Source organism: Dendrobates tinctorius, unplaced genomic scaffold (assembly GCF_039654945.1).
Source record: "Dendrobates tinctorius isolate UK_male_01 unplaced genomic scaffold, ASM3965494v1 ptg000061l, whole genome shotgun sequence".
Classification (NCBI taxonomy): Eukaryota; Metazoa; Chordata; class Amphibia; order Anura; family Dendrobatidae; genus Dendrobates; species Dendrobates tinctorius.
The window spans coordinates 542,733-562,987 of NW_027361729.1; the positions used below are offsets into that span (position 1 = coordinate 542,733).

A 20,255-nucleotide genomic window follows, 5' to 3' on the forward strand; every position below is an offset into this window, starting at 1 on the left:
TAATTGAAGTCTTCAAACAGAGGCTGGACAGACATCTGACTGGGATGATTTAGCGAATCCTGCTTTGAGCAGGGGGTTGGACCAGATGGCCCAGGAGGTCCCTTCCAACGCTACGATTCTATGATTCTATGATTCTGTGATTCTATGACTATGAGTTCTGCATGCTCTCAGGATTCTCTAATGTCACTGCCAAAACCGAGCCGTCAAGTGATCGCGTATGTGATTTGCATATTTTGGGCTACATCTTGACTAGACGTGCTTGGCTTTGAGAATGGCTAGATGGCATGTGACCGCATGTATGCAAGTCGCGCTGCTATCACATGTCTGTTTGGTCTCGGCAGCAACACCGTAAAATCCTGACATTGTGCACTGTGCGCCCTGTAAGGATTCATAAGTCTTTAGAGTGACTGCAGACTTTCACCACAAAACCGGTCAACCCTTTTAAGGCTCCAATTCAATTCCTCATGCTATAGATCTAATACATTATAATTAGGGGGTAACAAAACCAACAACGGGGTACAATCCACATCACAACCACTGGATGACCATGTTTAGACACATTCAGTATGAACAACTCTTGACAGAGTAGCGCAATTTTTATAACTGTTTATTTCGGAACTGTTTATTTCGGAATGTCAGTCCAAAAAGAACTGTAAGAAAAAAATCGACTGTAGCATATAGTCCAGCACTGGTTTTATTGGGGAAAGAGCTTTACCAACTTTTCACTATGACATGTTTCCCAAAGTGCAGATGGCTAGAAAATCCTTGTTTGCAAATATTCTACAAACCCTCGAGTGGACCATTTCCACATGCATAAAACGTTGTTTTTTCCCCAAAATATATCATAAAAATCTGTTCTAGCTCTTGTGTTTATAATGGGATTTTTACACATTTTCCTCCTTTTTTATCCATTTTAGTGAAGATTAGAAACAGCATTTTTCAATGTGCTTTTAGTGCAGAAGCGCTGGAGCTCTACACTTAAAAAATGTTTTTTTTTTTAAGGATTTCCATAGAAGCTTTTAGGAGGAAAAATGCACCATAAAATGCAAAATTCAACAGTATTGTAACACAAACAGAAGGTAGGAGTTTTCATGAAATCATATCCACTTTGCTTGAACTCTTAAACGCAGTGGATTTTCCGCCCCAAAAACTGCAGCAGAAAAAATATGCTACGTCTGAACATGGCAATTTGGAAGTCCGTGTAGAGGCTGTAATTGCACCCTCTATGTTGATGGCAAAGGATCAAGTAAAACAAGATTTCGGCAAAGCTGTCGGCAAACCTTTATCTATTTTAACTGGCATAAAAATATCCTCACCTTGATGGTTTTGGTTTGTAGTCTGAGTCCATTTAAAGTGTTAATGGCTTTTTCTGCATCCTTTGGATCAATGTAATTAACAAATCCATATCCTAGGCTCTGCCCTAGATGAGAAAAGAAACAGCAAATTAGGGACCAATCATCTTATCAGTCGGAACATGATTTACATAGAAATGATCTTCACCAAGGTCAACTAAGCTATGAAGGTCAAAGGACTTTTTTTTTTGGCATGACAGAACAGAAGCTTGAAAGCTACACGCTGAATCTTTTTAGGAGGCAAATGTGAAATTATTTGCAAAGATAAACATTTCAACCTGTCATGTAAAATTAGCGAGGACTAAGGTCTTTAATGTATTTAGTAGAAGAAGGTTTTCTGGTTTTAATGACATTTATTGGTTAGTCGCGGGAAAGCTGGCCCGAGGCACTACGATTGCATAGTCAAAGCAATGAATTCTACCAAAATCATACTCTTAAATAGCTACGAAAAGACTGAATATAGATAAACAATAAATTAGTAAATTTTTGTAGAACTTTAGAAAATTCACTGGAAAGGGTACATTCGAAGAACTTGTGACTTGATTCATGCGAATTGCTCCCAAAAATGCCCACCATCATTTTATACAAAGCAAAAGATTGCACGAGTGAGAGAAGGCTCACTTGACTACAGATGCATTTGTGTGGGTTCCCCCAAATGGCCTTGCAGCTATCGCATCACATGGCATAGCAGAACCAATCAGAAGGGACTATCATACCCTATATAAAAGCCGAGGCAGGGAATGCAGCAGCTATTTTCTAATCAATCTGCATGAAGAAAGGACATCACAGCTATTAGCTTCACAATAGAAATAAAGAGAGAAACTTTAAAACACTGAATAAACATTACAGATAGTGAGTGACAGGACAGCAGTGATAAACAGCTATCATCCATATACCCACAGCCATTATGTTGATATTTTGACACTACTACTATTGGTCCTGTTACGCTAAGCGATGCACCAGCGATCCCGACAACGATATGACCTGGTCAGGATCGCTGGTGCGTCGCTACCTGATCGCTGGTGAGCTGTCAAACAGGCAGATCTCAGCAGAGATCAGGACCAGCGAGGACGTGGGCAACTAAGCGCGCGCGTCGCTTAGTTACCCGCTGTTTACCCTGGATACCAGCGTACTTGTGCTGGGAGCTGGTATCCAGGGTAAACAGCGGGCAACTAAGCGCGCGCGGTGCTTAAAAACCCGCTGTTTACCTTGGATACCAGCTTCTAGCGTGAGCACGCTGGTATCCAAGGTACACAGCGGGTAACTAAGCGACACACGGGCTTAGTTACCCGCTATTTACCTTGGATACCAGCTCCCAGCGTCTGCTTACAGTGCTGGGAGCCTTGCTGATCGTTGGTCTGCCGCTGCCACACGCAGCGATGCGTGCTGGCCATTGGGAGACCAACGATAAAAAATTGGCCCAGGACATTCCTGCACAATCAGCGATACCCGGCGGGGGGGGGCGGGGCGGTCGCTGATGCATGTCACACACAGCGATTTCGCTGGAGAGATCGCTGTTGCGTCACAAAATCGGTGACTCATCAGCGATCTCGCTTAGTGTGAAGTACCCCTAAGGCTAAGTTTAAAGAGCTTGAAAAATGTTCAATACAATCCTAGGAGGCTTCAAATCATACATGTGTTTTCAGAGTAATTGCAAATTTAACAGTTCTCACGATTTACGATGAATTGATTGGCTTTAAATCACATTTTTGCCAAAATCTGGGAAATTCCAATTTCATAGGATTGCGCTTCTTTAAAAGTGCAGAATTTGTGTTCTAAAAGCACAATAGTAAAAGGTCCAAAAGATCCAACCGTACAATCTTCTACTTGTAGTTGTGGGTGGGGTGGGGTGACCGGAGTTGCCTACTGCATGCTTAATGGTCGGGTGGGGAGAGTCTGGTAGGGCATGAATCCTAGGTATAGAATGTGGAGGTCGGACTTTCCCATATACCATCAGGTTTCTGCAGCAGCTCTTCCTTCTGCCTTATCTGACATTGAGCATGGAGAGACACTGGTGCGTGCCAGACCAGACAATACTACGTAAAACAGGCATTGTGCGTGTGTCCTGCTGATTAGTATAGGCAATGTGCACAATGCCTGCTGGGTATCGGATGGGTGCCTTGATAACTGTGCCAACCGCATAATGTGCAGCAGAGTCCACATCCAAATCAGCAGAAGAGAGAAGCTGCAGAAACCATTTAATAACGTTTTGATGATGGGGAGAGTGCAGAGCTAAGACTAATAACGAAGATTCTTACTGTCCATAAGCAAATGGGGACAATGTATGCCATAGTTTGGTCTCTGGGTATCTGATTTGGTCTGCTGACTCACCCAATAATAAAGTGTTTTATCCTTTCTTCATCTGTTTTGCAAATGATATAATAAGATCCTCTTTAAGAGCTCGTGCAGACGACCGTAGTTTCGGTGTGAATGTGATCTATCAAAACACTCGGACCAATGCTATTCAGTGAAGTACTGCAAATGTTCAATTTTTTTCCTTGGACCGAATGTTGTCCGAGTGTTTTTCATGGACAAACTGAATGGAGAAGATGGAGAAACTTTTTTTTTTACATTTTCTACATCTGAGTAAAACACATCCCACTCTGATCAAACTCTGATCACAGTCTGATTAGCATAGTGGAGAACATTTGGTTGGTGATCTGCACCTGCCCAAAGGATACTAAACTGGTAAAATGTAAGCGTCTATGGTTCTCTAGATTTGATGTATATTCTTGGCTGGGTCACAAACAGATGAATCTGAAAGAAGGTGCAAAGGTACCAACTATTCTGTTTTCTGCAGATTTTTCATTGCTGGACATTGAAAAATAACCCAATTTTTTACTTGGTCTGCAGAGAGGAATTTTAAAGCCTATGCAAGAATAACAACCCAGTCACTACCCACTTATAAGAAGAAGAGGTCTATAATTTATCCATATTAAAATGAGTATTCACTGCCCAGTTCCCTTCACATTCAGAATCATCAGTTCCCACTGCAGCCTACAGGTTTTATCACCCTCCTCCGTAGCAACTAATGGCTGGCAACTTGACTTTTCCTGTGCATACTCTTACATAGTATGTGATTAAAAATAAAATATTTAAGGTTATTTAAATAGGTTACTACCATCATATCCATGGCTAATTAAAATAATTGTACAAATGAGAACAGTTATCCATATCCAATAAGTTCTCATTGCAGATGTCATAGTTTCACGCTGTAGCAGTCAGCACCCCTAGTTTTGCAAACTAAAGGTCACAGCTTTATAATAGAAAGAAGCAAATGTTTTGAACTTTGATTTTGCCAATTTGTTCCAAAAGTTCTATTCTAAGCAAACCTATTTGCCACAAATCTCAAGCTCTCCAATCGCCCTGAAAAGATGTGTGTAACACTCTGATGTCTACTACGACTGTATCCAATCCTTTTTAAGCTTTTTAAGTACAGTCTCAGCGATATCCAAGTATATACACTACTAAAAAAATAAAGGGAACACTTAAAGAACATAACACAATGTAACTTCAAGTCAATCACACGTATTTGAAATCAACCTGTCCAGTTATGAAGCAACACCGATTGTGAATCAATTTCTCATGCTGTTGTGCAAATGGAACAGACACCAGGTACAAATGATAGGCAATTAGTAAGACAACCCCTATAAAGGAGCGGTTCTGCATGGGGTGACCAAAGACCATTTCGTTGTTCTCATCCTTTTTGACTGTTGTTTTGTTCACTTTTGTCATTGCTCTCACCCCTATAGGTACTGTACAGTAGCATGAGGCGGTGTCTACAAACCACAGTAGTTTCTCAGGTAGTGCAGCTAATACAGGATGGCACATCAATGCGAGCTGTAACAAGAAGGGTAGTTGTGCCTGTCCGCACAGTGTCCAGAGCATGGAGCAGATACTAGGAAACAGGTTAGTACACCAGAAGATTTGGAGGAGGCCGACGGAGGGCAAAAACCCAGCAGCAGGACGGCTACCTCCTCCTTTGTGCAAGGAGGAACACAAGGAGCAATGCAAGAGCCCTGCAAAATGACCCACAGCAGGCCACTAACATCCATGTGTTTGATCAAACTGTCAGAAACAGACTCCATGAGGGTGGTATGAGTGCCCGACATCCACAAGTGGGTGTTGTGCTTACAGCGCAACACCATGCAAAGCAACTGGCATCTTCCTGAGTACACCAAGATTGGCATATTCAACATTGGCGTCCTGAACTTTTCATGGATGAGAGCAGGTTCACACTGAGCACATGTGACAGACGTGGAGACACCATAGAGAACATTCTGCTGCCTGTAACATATCCAGCATGACCGGTTTGGAAGTGGGTCAGTAATGGTGTGGAGAGGCATTTCTTTGGAGGGCTGCACAGCCCTCCATGTGCTAGCCAGATGTACCCCAACTGCCAATAGGTATAGGGATGAGATCCCATTGTGAGACCATATGCAGGTGAAGTGGGCCCTGAGTTCCTTCTGATGCATGACAATGCTAGGCCTCATGTGGCTGAAGTGTGTCATCAGTTCCTGCATCATGAAGGCATTGATGCTATGGACTGGCCTGCCTGTTCCCCAGACCTGAATCCAATCGAGCAGATCTGGGACATCACGTCTTCTTCCATCCACCAACGCCATGTTGCACCACAGACTGTCCAGGTTTAACTGATGCTTTAATCCAGGTCTGGGAGGAGATCCCTCAGGAGAACATCTGCCATCTCATCAGGAGCATGCCTAAGAGTTGAAGGGAGGTCATACAGGCAAGTGGAGGCCACACACACTACTGAGCATCATTTCCTTATATTGAGGCATTTCCACTGAAGTTGGATCAACCTGTAATTTGATTTTCACTTTGATTTTGAGCATCATTCCAAATCCAAACCTCCATGGGATGTTAATTTTGATTTACATTGATCATTTATCATGTTTTATTGTTCTCAACACATTCCACCATGTAGTGAATAAAGATTTGCAACTGGAATATTTAATTCATATCTAGGATGTGATATTTATTATTCCCTTTATTTTTTTGAGTAGTGTATATATGGCTATAGGTAAATGGATGGTAACCGTTATTCACTGCTGTGCTGTCACACATAATCTATACTGTTTGTTGCGTGTTTTAGAGCTTTCTCTCTCTGCCTCCATAGTTAAGCAGTGAGCTCTCACAGTCCAGATTCATCACAAAATCTATGCTACAGCCTAAATGTTTGACCACTAAGTTGCTAGGATAGTATGCTGTATAATATACTAAAAACAGAAGCAAGTGTCCTAAATGGCTACCGCTTGCGGGGCCATCATAAAAATAAACATGGATTCACGTAAAAAAATATATATATTACGAATATTTCAGTTTTATTGCTATAAAAGGACATTGATTTTTTGAGAAAGTTGAATAAATTATACTAATTTTTGCGCTTTTGGAGACTAGAGATGTTTATGCTTTTTGCTTTTGTGCAAGTAACAATTGCAGCTCGGTATGTTCTTGTGTTCAGAAATAACCATAATCTCTTCCTGGTCTAAGAAATAGGAAATTGGGTCTCGGCAGTGAAGCATGATTTCTAAACCGAACTGGAGCTATTTCCGCTTGGTATGGAAACAACAGTTTTATTTCTCTTGGGTAAAAATGTGCAAAATGTGATATCCGCTGAATACAAAAGTCTATACTGTACGATATTATCATAGTACTATTCCATACTCTGTATACACAACACTACGACTCCCAACATGCCCGAACCACTGGACATAAATGCAATACAATTTTATTCAATGCTATGCAGACTAAAACTCCACATCTCTCAATCTGCCGAGACAACTGAACACAACCATTAGGACTAGGGTTGATGCAAATTTATTCCATTGCATTCCATCAGCCATGGCAGTGTTTTATGACCGGTGGACAGGAGAAGTGAACCACCTCCTACCTGGAAGTGTCTGCTGCTTTTTTAATTAGTCGGCGCGATGTCACATGTGCATTGCGTCGCAACAATTACATCGCGACAGGCTGACTAATCAAAAGAAGAGCCACAGACGGCACGAGGCGGAATTTCTTCAACTGTCCAGTGGAATTGATTCGCACCAACTCAAATATTACTCATTCCGATGTCCGTTTCTTGTTTTTTGCATAAGAGAAAAAAAACTGACCATTTTTCGTCAGTGTACTTGATCCAATATTTATCAGTTTTTGTGTGTCAGTTTGCATCATCAATGTGGCATTCGTTTTTCTCATATGTAGAAAGAAGAAAAATTCCTAGATTCTCCTACTGACCAAATAGTAAAAATGCAGATAGTACATGTACGTGAAAAACGGATGTCTGTATGAGGCGTTAGACAATATAAATGAATTATAGTTGATTTATTCAGTTTGACCCACCGAAAACTGCCCCTATTTCAGTGAAGCTTATCAGGTCTCAATCATAAGAATGGTCTTAGGGTCCCGTTTCACTTAGCGACGCACCAGTGATCCCGACAACGATACGACCTGGAAAGGATCGCTGGTGCGTCGCTAAATGGTCGCTAGTAAGCTGCCAAACAGGTAGATCTCTTCAGCGACGCATCAATGATCCGGCGATCCGTGTTACGATCTCGCCGGTCATTGCTACCTTGTCACACAGCAGCTTTTCAACAATTCCTGCCTGCGTCCCTGGGTTCTACGTCGCCAACGAGGTTGCGCCAAAAACACAGCGATGCGCACTGGCCAGTGGGACGCCGACGACGAAAAAATGGCCCAGAACATTCTAGCACGATCAGCGAAATCCACGGGGGGGGGCGTTCGCCGCTGCATGTCACATGTAGCGAGATCGCTGGCAAGATCGCTGTTGCATCACAAAATCGGTGACGCTTCAGCGATCTCGCTATGTGAGACGGGGGCTTAACAGTAAAACTGTCTTTATTGCCCTTAGTAATGAATCAGAGCTCAGCTTCCATTTTAGCCGAACGGTGTAAGAAATGAATAAGGCCAATCCATTGTCTTCCTGCCATTCTTAAGGTTCCCTTCAAGGGGCAGTAATGCTGCGTGTATGTCCAAAATGGCATATTGCGGTAGCGGAGACCTGTGTACACATAAAACCCCGATTCATAATTTACGGATTTATTTTACATCACTTCTTATTTTGTCATATGGTATTTGTTGTTTTTGTGCGGTCAATTTTTCAAAATAGTGCACACGGTTTATGAATTTTCAGCAAAGACAAAAATGCTCTTTTTTTTCTTTAACCTTTTTTGCGCAAAAAACTTGCTTCAAAAATTGTACCAAAATACCCGGCAGACATAAAATTACTCCAGGAGGGGGACTGTATAACCTTACGACAAATTTTGTGACTTTTTGAAAAGTCGAATATGATGAATCATGCTGGAATCTCTAGACTCTAACTAAAAAAAACAAACAAAGGCAAAAGCATATAAAATAAACTTCAAAATGTAAAGGTGAATGTGGTGCAAATAATTTAAAAAAAGCGCAAAACACCAAAACGCACCAAAATATAAAAAGAAAATAAATAGACAACATCATTGTTGCAGACATTCGGGAGAGGGTTAAGAAAAGATGGAGGAAATTGACACGAGAATTGTCCCAGCTGGAGCACGTCCGCAAAACGAAATGTCATTTTGTACCGAAGTCACTTTACATGAAGTCACCGAGTGTTAGCAGTGTATTGTAAGGGTTGGAAAGGGGTTAAACAGAAGCAGGGTTGGACTGGCCCACCAGAGAACCAGAGAATCCTCCGGTGGGCCCTGACTTCTTCTTCAGGATAGTTCATAGTGCAAACCTTGCAGCTGCTATGGGGCTCTTCAGTGGGGGGAGAAAGGTGGGCCCTCAGAATTAAATCCTCCGGGGGCCCAATGTTCTTCAGTCTGACACTGAACAGAAGTGTCGGGGGTAATGTAACTGACTACTGGATACGATCATGGACGGACACTTGGATTACCAGCAATTCTTGTAGTGCAAACTACTCAACGGAAGCATGGTTCTGGTTTTCAAAGCCTAATGTATAAGACACGAATAAGACCAGATCACTATACATGATCAAAACACAATGCAACTACTACGATCTATTGTCCTGATTCTGCATTGAAGCATTACAATGAAACACTTCAAAGTGCCCTGGATGAATTTGCACCCCCTATAAATAGAACACTACAACACAGACGACGACAACCCTGGCACACCCTGCAAACACGTTTCCTGCAGCGGTGCTCCAGGTGTGCCGAACGTCTGTGGAGAAAATCCAACCTACACGAAGATTTCATCCATTATAAGTTTATGCTTAGAACATACAACACTGCCCTTCACCTCTCCAAACAAACCTATTTCAACACCCTCATCACCTCACTGTCCAATAACCCGAAACGTCTCTTTGACACTTTTCATTCTCTACTCAACCCAAAAGTACAGGCCCCAACCACGGAGCTCCGAGCTGATGATCTGGCCAATTACTTCAAAGAAAAAATTGACCAGATCCGACAGGAAATTATCTCCCAATCCCCTCATACCATGCACTGTCCTCCCTCCCCCACTGCATCTAGCTCACACTCTGATTTTGAACCAGTCACAGAAGAAGAAGTAAGCAGGCTCCTTGCATCTTCTCGCCCAAGCACTTGCACCAGTGACCCATTTCCGTCACATCTCCTCCAGTCCCTTTCCCCTGCTGTCACCCCTCACCTAACTAAAATATTTAACCTCTCTCTCTCTTCTGGTATCTTTCCCTCCTCATTTAAGCATTCCAATCTACATCCACTACTTAAAAAACCATCCCTCGACCAAAACTGTGCCGCTAATTATAGACTTGTCTCTAATCTTCCCTTCATCTCTAAACTCCTGGAATGTCTGGTCCACTCCCGTCTTATTCGCTATCTCTTTGATAACTCTCTTCTCGACCCTCTCCAATCTGGTTTCCACTCTTTACACTCTACTGAAACTGCCCTCACTAAAGTCTCTAACGATCTACTAACAGCTAAATCAAATGGACATTACTCCATGATAATTCTCTTGAATCTCTCTGCAGCATTTGACACTGTGGATCATCAGCTCCTCCTCACTATGCTCCGTTCCATTGGCCTCAATTACACCATTCTCTCCTGGTTCTCCTATCTCTCTGACCGCTCCTTTACTGTATCTTTTGCCGGTTCTTCCTCCTCTCACCTTCCCCTTACTGTTGGGATTCCTCAAGGATCGGTTCTAGGCCCCCTCCTCTTCTCCTTGTACATTGCCCCTATTGGTCAAACAATCAGTAGATTTGGTTTCCAGTACCATCTCTATGCTGATGACACCCAATTATATGCTTCTTCTCCTGACATCATGCCAGCCTTTCTCGAAAACACCAGCAATTGTCTAAACGCTGTGTCTAACATCATGTCCTCACTATATCTGAAACTGAACTTGCCAAAGACTGAACTCCTTGTGTTTCCTCCCTCTACTAATGTACCTATACCCGACATTGCCATTTCCGTGTGTGGTTCCACTATTACTCCCCAGCAACATGCCCGCTGTCTTGGGGTCATGCTTGACTCCGACCTTTCCCTTCCCCCCACATTCGATCACTGGCTCGCTCTTGTCATCTGCACCTCAAAAACATTTCTAGAATTTGACCCTTTCTTACTATCGACTCTGCAAAAACTCTCACTGTTTCTCTTATTCATTCTCGTCTAGACTATTGTAACTCTCTTCTAATCGGTCTCCCTCTTACCAAACTCTCCCCTCTTCAATCCGTCCTGAATGCTGCAGCTAGGATCATATTCCTCACCAATCGTTATACTGATGCCTCTACCTTGTGCCAGTCCTTACACTGGTTACCTATCCACTCCAGAATTCAGTATAAACTTATTACCCACACCCACAAAGCATTCCATGGCTCAGCACCACCCTACATCTCCTCCCTCGTCTCAGCCTACCATCCTACCCGCGCCCTCCGTTCTGCTAATGACCTGAGGTTAGCATCCTCAATAATCAGAACCTCCCACTCCCGTCTCCAAGACTTTACACGTGCTGCGCCAAATCTTTGGAATGCACTTCCCAGGTCAATACAGTTAGTCCCCAATTCCCACAATTTTAAGCGTGCCCTGAAAATGCATTTATTCAGACTGGCCTACCACCTCAACACATTAACCTAATCTATCCCTGGGTGGCACAGTCAAAAGTTTTACCATAACCAGGTTCCCCGCATCATGTTCCCACATGCTTTATGCATCCATTAGCCCTCTGTGTCTGTACTGTTACACACTTAACATTATGGCTGGTCCATACAATCAGGGCAACTGTTACCACCCACCTTTCATGTCTACCTCCTTCCTCATAGACTGTAAGCTTGTGAGCAGGGCCCTCTTTCCTCTTGGTATCTGTTATGATCTATGTGATTATTGTTATGCTGTAATGTCTATTGTCTGTACAAATCCCCTCTGAAATGTAAAGTGCTGCGGAATATGTCGGCGCTATAGAAATAAAATTATTATTATTATCATGTCCATCTGCACCTCCCAACGTGCTCCTACTACATTATATAAATGGTATGCAATTTTATTTTCCAGTACATGTAGAAGATCAATCAACATAAATGTACATAATACAACTCTACACTGTCCAACACAGTCCGACCATCATTAAATCCTACTACACCCACTGGCGGACACAGACAGAAGACAGCCCATGTACATGAACAATATATGGGCCCTATGCCCATCATCATAATGTACAGGTGGGCTCCCTGACTTTTTGGGCCCCTGTGAAGCTGCACACGTTGTGCCAATGATGTGTCCGCCCTAAACTACACCCTAAACAGATACACTCCAACTTTCCCCAGTGAATACTGTAGGCCTCGTTTATCAAAACAGTCTTTGTTGTCCATAGCAACCAATCAGAGTTGGGCTATCATTTTTAAAACAGCTCTGCTAAAATGAAAGCTGCATTATGATTGGTTGCCTTGGGCAGGAAGAACAGTTTTTCTTTGATAAATCCATTGTAGTTCATAGCAACCAATGAGAGCTTGACTTTCATTTCTAATACAGCTCTGCTAAAATGAAAGCTGCCGAATGATTGGTCACCATGGGCAACAAGAACAGTTTTTCTCTGAGAATGCTTTTATTTGGGCCCTGGAGCCTAGAGGGGCCCGAAAGGTTCCATTGGTCCATATGAGAAGACCAGTATTCTTAAAGATCCAAAATAGTTACGGGGGGCCCCGTTAGAGATTGATCCATCGGAGCTTCACTAGTTTGATAAAATTGTTTCCTATAACAACCAATCAGAGTTCAGATTTCATTTCTTAAACTAAATGAAAGCTGCGCCGTGATTGGTCAACAAAGTGTTACTTACGATAAAACTGATAATACGGCCCATTCACGATAATAAATTTCCCTCATGCATTTCCGCAGACACGTGACATTTTACCAAACATGGCCGGTGATGCCAAAGCCTAAACCGATCTATTGTGGTGCTTATTATTTGCAGCTTTACTGACAGCTTCCAGACAACACAAAACATTTGCATATTTCGCTCTATGTAATGTTCTACGTTTCCATCCTTCCTCCATACACCTCAATCATACATTAACACGACGAAGCCAAATTATTCCGAAAACTCGGCTTCTCCTTGTACTCGGTCTATTGAATAGAATTGTAGCTTGGTATCCAAGGGCAACACAAAGAAACCACGAAAGGCAAAATAGGCATTCATAGAGCTAGAACCGCGGATCTGGTGAATGGTGCAGGATAGAAAAAAAATGATTCCACTATTGTTATTTGAAGGTGACTATGTTATTATAACACCGCCAGTGCGCAAAAGAAATACGCCTTTATTCTCCTGTGATGCCACCTACGTTTTAGCCAAAGAATTAACAAAAGTCAAAAAAACACCATGTAGTGGCATCCAACCAACCATAAGATATATTGTTCTCATTACTCAGAAAATGGGATCCTGCAGCCGATAACCTTCTCAAGGACGCTACTGCTGGGGTCTATAAACTATACGGACGAATGGCCGGACTGAGCAAGATGTGTTTCCACACTAGAACCACCCTTCATGCCAATAAATTATATTATTGTCCCCTTTTCTATGACAAAATAGACCCAACCAATTCTATACATTTTATATGGCTTTATTCTGGGGTGGAAGATCCAGACGGATCAACATACAGAGGTCTCCATTCTTGTAGGGAACGTATCATCCAAGAATGACCCATTGTTTACATCAGGTTTTTGTCTTACGACCCCCCATACACATTAAGCTAGCGTCATCCATACCTGCCAATATTGACAGGTTCAGCCGACACGCTAAGGGCAGGTGCCGACAACCGTATATCCTCTCATCTGAGACAATTGGGTCGATTATGCTAATCACACTCTGATCAAAATTTGTAGGATCTTATTCTCTCAGATGAGGAGAAGATGACGAAAAAATGTCTTCATCTTCTCCATTCTGTCAGTCCGTAGAAATCAGACTGCACTCAGATGTCATCCGAGCGCAGTCAGATGTTTTCCACCGACTCATAGACTTGACATGTGCACGGCCCCATAGACTAACATTGGTCCGAGTTCGACTGATGTTTTTGCACTCGGACCAAAAATACGGTCATCTGCACGAACCTTAATAAGTAAGGGGGATCCAACCAACTCATCATCGGGGAGATGTCAATCAGGCACGTCAGATTACTTTGTTCTCTGGGAGATAAGCCTCTAGCAGAGATGTCATTGGCAGCATTCTCATACAGAACACATGAGCACCTGAGCGATGGCATACTTCAGCCATACAGCCATTTCATGAGTATGATGGCCATTACTTATCTTTTAAAAAAATGGCAATGTTTTTTATTATTCATATCACAATATTTTTTAACCAGTTAAAGATCATTCTCCCCCCCATTCACGACCAGGCACATATTTTCTTTTTGCACATGTAGTTTAAAGAGCTTTAAAAAAAAATTCTCTTTTGGATATTAATATAATTTTTGCATCTATTTTCCTGATACGTAGTGCCTAATTTTAAGCTATTTTCTTACCGCTTTCTTTTTTGCAGATAACATCGGCAAAATAATGGAAATACATGTCCTTTACGATTACAATTATTTTATAGATCGGACACATTTAATTTAATTTTTTATCTACTTTTTTAAATTATTTATTTCACACATTGCACCCCCCCTATAAAGTCCAAAAAGACATTTGGGGGTTCATTTCAACACTTAAATACGTTTTTTTAAAATCTGATTTCCCCTGTAAAGGAGACTGGAATATTAGCCCCAGTTACAGTGGAACTTTAGCTTCCTGTCTGCATATCAGAGTTGGTTGAGAATATTAGGACCCAGCAGCTCCTGCTCCCTCCCTACACCCGGCAATCACATGATCACTGGATCCGGAGAAGGACGTGCTGTCAGCACTTACTATTACTGTATATATAGCACTTGTTCAGAGCTGCATTGTGAAGGCAGATATAGCAATAAGCCATCTCTGACTTCTCTAGGAGTTAAGCTGCATCTAACAGCTGCACAGGAACATGGACCTCCCAGACATTTAACATCTATGGACAGTCCAGAATAAGTTAAAAAAAATTTACAATGAAAAAAATTAAAAACTAAATTAGCAATCTTGCAATTTTCACACTGGCCACCAGGGGCTTCTTTAAGGTCCGGTTACATTTAGCGATGCACCAGTGATCCCGACAACGATATGACCCGGTCAGGATCGCTTGTGCATCGCTAAATGGTCGCTAGTGAGCTGCCAAACAGGCAGGTCTCACCAGCAATGCAGCAGCGGTCGTCGGTCGATACTTACCTGTCACACGCAGCGAGGGTGACGTCTTCCCTCCGAGTCCATGGAGTCGCTCGTCAGCACCAGCAGGAAGCCGACGACGAGAAATGGACCATCCCGTTCTCGCGCGATCAGCGATATCCAGCGGGGAGCCTGGTCGGAGGTAAGTGTCACATGTAGAGAGATCGCTACTGATATCGCTGTTGCGTCACAAAATCGGTGATGCTTTAGTGATATCGCTAGCTATCTCGCTATGTGTGAAGGGGGCTTTAAACTCATACTTCCTGTTCTTTCAGGAAGAGTTTACAGCAGTTTCCTTATCAGCAGAGGCAGAGGATTACAATGACAAGAAAAACCTCTATACACAACTGATAACACAGGATTCTGGGATCACAATAGGCAATGTCCAAGCCAACCCTCCTCTCCCTCCCTTCACAGTGACCTTTGCACACACTCATTAGATGGTTTATTACAAAAGATAGGGTCAGAGTCTGTGCATTGCGACTAATGTACGTGTTATTTCCTGAAAGAACAGAAAGTTGGAATCTAAAAATGTCCTAGGGGCCAGTGTGAAAATTGCAAGATTTTAATTTTTGTTTATTTTTAATACAGATTCTTATATGAAAAAAAACATTGCCAAACATTTTAAAAAGACACTTAACACAAAAAACCCTCCAGATTTAAACAATAAGTCATTTTGAGTGACTTGAAGAAAAAATATAGATTTTGCTAATGATATCAAATTAATAATTTTTTTTAATATAAATATATTATTTGACATAATTGAAACAATTGGGAGATATTTATGCTATATGTGTCTATATGTGGCCAATCAATGGTTCTAATATGTTTTTGTTGAGGGTTTTGCTAACATGTCACATTAATGTATGTATTTTGTATAGTCAGTTCTCAACCAAATTGATAGAAAGGTAAAGGTGGACACATAAGTAGTTGAGGACACTAAGCTGCTAAAATGATGTGCTAAATAAAGGAGGCACTTTTTTTTCATAAGGTATACAAAATCTTTTTATGGAGCAATTATTGAACTCATTTAAAGGATATGTCCATTTGTTAACACAGTATCAATTTTAGCTCCAACGATATGTGATAAATATCACCACAAATTTGCAAAAAATGTCAAATTCATCCAAGATGTGTCCATAGGTTGGAACTCCTTTTGATGGTAAGGACCTTCAAATTGCCTGTATAATTGAGGCATTACAGAACTTGTATAGTGCTGGTCAGAACTGTTAATCCCCCAGCAATCGGGAAGCTGAGAGGCAGGGGAGCAGTGCACCCTTGAAGAAAAGAAGAAGACAACAGCCACTTAAGTGATACATTTCTACCTCCCACTGGAGGCAGATTAGGGACTTCATGAATACTGTTTTTACATAGAAATCAATAGTAAAACAGTATGCAATTAGCTCCACGGCTCCCTCTAGTGGTTATACTGTATGCAGAAAAAATGTTATAATTTAATTCTGTCTCTGCAGGGAATTTGGAGCTCGGGGTATCAGAAAAACAAAACTCATAAGGATTAAATAGTAAATTAATCAACACAAAAAAAAAATAAAGAAATGGTTTTCAAGGGTAGATATCACTTTTAAGACTTATGACCAAGAAGTTATATACTATGGTACATACAATAGATAATCTCTTGAGATTTGTTAGATTTGTAAGGACATAGCTGTGTCTTTCGGGCATCTTTTCTCCAGTGACACTGTAGCCTATTAGCCTTTTTAACATGCATGATCTATTGTCTGCGCATGTTCAATACTCTCATATATATTTCTGCACACCCCTATGTATACTATAACACATAAGTGACTGTACATGAGCAGTAAGGCCTATGTGCGTCTCTCTAGGCGCAGAACGTATATTGCACAGTGGCTATTACTGGCTTCCTGCTGCACAAATGGAAGCCTCTATCATGAATAATGCAAGCCCTATGCCGTGCAGAAGGCGGCAGTGGCAGCAGATGTGCATAGAGAAGAGTCAGCAGCGTAATTCTAAGGTTAAAATAATGCAATCCACAGGGATCAAACGGTAAAAATAACCCTGCTCTAACGCAGAGACAGCAGACTCAGATTCATTCTGCCGCTCCCTTGTATTCTGCTGATAACACACAGTCCTTGTCCAATGTCACCGGCAGCGGACTGGTGGCTCTCAGCATTCGACTCATCACGCGGAAAAAAGCAAATGCTGGAAAACGTGACTTGCGCACACTTCACCTAATGTATCTGAGTAATATTATGTATTATATCAGTGGGGCTGACCACAATGCAAGACAAGGGGTGGGAGAAAAATGGCCTACACTGTATTGTTACTGCTGCGGTGTATCATCAAATGTGTTCTACACGACTTAACCTGATTTGGTCAACCTAGGTTTTTGCAAGGACTGAGTGCAGGACTGGACTGGCCATCTGGCAATTCTAGCAAATGCCAGAAGGGCCTGTCTGGTTGTTAACAGAATCGGTTTTCTCAAGACACCCATACTATTAAGAGTTGTGACGCAGGTGTCATTAGAAATATTGGTCTTGTAGTAAATCTTGCTTTCCTCCATCCACGGTAATATTAGTAATATATCCCATCTGGTTATGGGGAGGGGAACAACATGGGTCCGCGTGTTTTCAAATGCCAGGGCTGAATTTTAGCCCCAGTCCGTACCAGACTGAGTGACACGTGGTCAAACGTACAATGCGCACTGCATGCAATGTCAATATATGTGTAGAGATTAGCGAATCTGTCAAAATTCAAATTCAGCTTGATACAAATTGAAAAAGCCCCAATTGCCAATAAAAAAGCCATTTTTTTACTCTTTGAGATCTCCCGACTCTAAAGTATATGGGACAGATGGGCTGGAATGGGGTTAAAAAACACAGCCTCTCACTTAAGCTAAACCCCCTCTCCACCAGGTAGGTCCAGTCTTCACCAAGGTTGGTTAGCAAATGACCAGTATTACCAACAATGAGCTACAGCACCTGACGACCTTTTATAGGAAGGAGGGGGGTGATCACCACCTGCAGGCTAATTAAACATGTAGTAACACCATGGCAACGGGGGGGGGGCAAACCAGCAGCAGAGCAACTACAGTTGTAGTAACACCAGCGGCCACTGGGGGCAAAAGCCCATATTAACCCCCCAGGGCCTGAAAGGAAAAAGGTTTCTATAAGAGAATCCTGACTCTGACACAGATCCAAAAATGGATTGTGACACATAGGAAGTCGAGGAGGAGACGGAAGGTCTGTTGGCAGGGACAGGCGAGGGGTAAGTAAATATGATTCCTTATGATCTATTAACCCCTTCATAGGGTGTATTAACATAGTAAAATGGTAGGCAACTGAAAAGCATTTCACTGGATTCGAGCAAATTGAATTTCCAAAAATTTGGATTCACTAGAATTTGCTAATTTTGTGAAATGGATTGGATTCACTTAAAACCGATTTGCTTGTCCTTAATATACAGAGTGTACTGTAGTTTTTATAGAAGAAAATTGGGGGGGAATCCATTAAGACTGGTACTGCTTATACCTCTCTTAATAAAAGGCTCTCTCTAGTATGATGCACAAAATTAATTAAGAGGCGCACAATGCTTTAAGGGGTTTTCCTAAAAAAACAAAGTTATTTTTAACGTCAACTTTAATCAACAGCGCTTGGAATAATAATAATTTCCACAATTGGATGTGTTTAAAAAAAATGTTCCTGTGGTGAGATAATCTTATAAATGTGCCACTGCTGTGTATTGTGTAATGGTCGTGTCCGACCGTACAGGAACATGGTCTGATTATACCACAGCTCCTGGGCAGGGGATGAAGCAAGAGTATACAGACATTACAGAACAGGATCACAGCTGATTCTTTTTGTGAGATAACCTGCACTTTTAAAAACAAATGTTTTACCTCAAAGAAAGGATTATTTGCGACCCCGTGCTGTAATATCTGTACACTCTTTTGTGTCCCTCCCTGTCCAGCAGATGTGGTATGATCAGACCCTGTTCCTGCATGGTCGGACACGACCATTACACAGTACACAGCAGGGGCACATTTATAAGATTATCTCAGCACAGGAATTTTTTTTTTAAACACATCCAATTGTGGTACTTATTATTCCAAGATCTACTGATTAAAATGAACTTTGAACCCGTTTAATGAATTTGGTGAATCCGTACACCTCGCCAAAAATTCTACTCAAGTCAAGAACTGGAGTAGCATTTCTGGCATAAAAAGCACAGAAACTTTTACAGAGTTTAATGGGGGAGCCATGCCCCCCGTGCCACCAGGCTTCTCTCCAACTCTGTCTCTTTGGCAGAGCTGCTTTAAACTGTTATGAAAGTGCCAAAAGTCACACAATTTTTGTGCCAATCCTCGTTGCCCAAACATTTTATGACATTTAAAAGCATTTTATACCAGAAAGCTTTGATGAAATGCACTGTGTCATTAGTGCCATCTGAAGGTATCGTCCCTGATAGCCAATATTCCTCCTATAATAAAACCATGACTGAGGCACCATCTGTAGACAGCTGTTTCAGAGGGGGGTTTTTTTACTCCTCATCAGTGCAAAGTGGGGTTTTGGAAGGCTGGCTGAAAAAGGTTCTAGTTGTCTTTGCGGAGTCCCAGGTGGCATTGAGAGTCTTACAGGCAAAAAGACTGGTAAAAGGTCAAGAACTATTTTACATACTTTTCCCCAAGAGTGTCTAGCCTGTAGGTCTCCCTACACCAGCTGATTCCCCACAAGGAGAAACAGAACTTTCCAAACAGTTTTATATTTTAAAACCAACATCTAAAATAGTCTAAAATCTTAGAGCTGCAGATGTTTAATTAAAGGGCTGTACCAACAGGAGATATACAGATGTAGCAAGTGTTAGATTGAAACTCAGCATGCTACATAACATAAGGCCGTGAACCTGAACTTGACATTTATCACAGCACAAGCCAGTGAGGATATCACAATAAGGTCTACACAATCACACTCCAAGTTAATATTTGCTATATCCATACTTGCGGTTGTTATAGAACCACCATTGGGTATAGAAGGACCTCTGCAATTAATTGTAATGGGACAATGACAAATTTAGAACTAATGGTCATCTATATAATCCCCCCAAAATAGATAATTTCAGAGGGTCTCATAAATGAACTGGGGTGAGGCTACCCATCTAGTCAACTATTGACAATACATTGATGAAA

General features: G+C 41.8%; 1 protein-coding gene across 7 annotated transcripts in view; it reads right to left on the bottom strand.

The window, feature by feature from the left end:
- ELAVL4 (ELAV like RNA binding protein 4) overlaps window positions 1-20,255 on the bottom strand; it is a 160,990-nt gene that overhangs the window by 36,451 nt on the left and 104,284 nt on the right. For all 7 annotated transcript variants that reach the window (XM_073579159.1, XM_073579158.1, XM_073579163.1 and 4 more), the window contains one exon: window positions 1,317-1,420. In XM_073579159.1, the coding sequence (XP_073435260.1) occupies window positions 1,317-1,420 (104 nt within the window). The remainder of the gene's footprint in view (window positions 1-1,316; window positions 1,421-20,255) is intronic.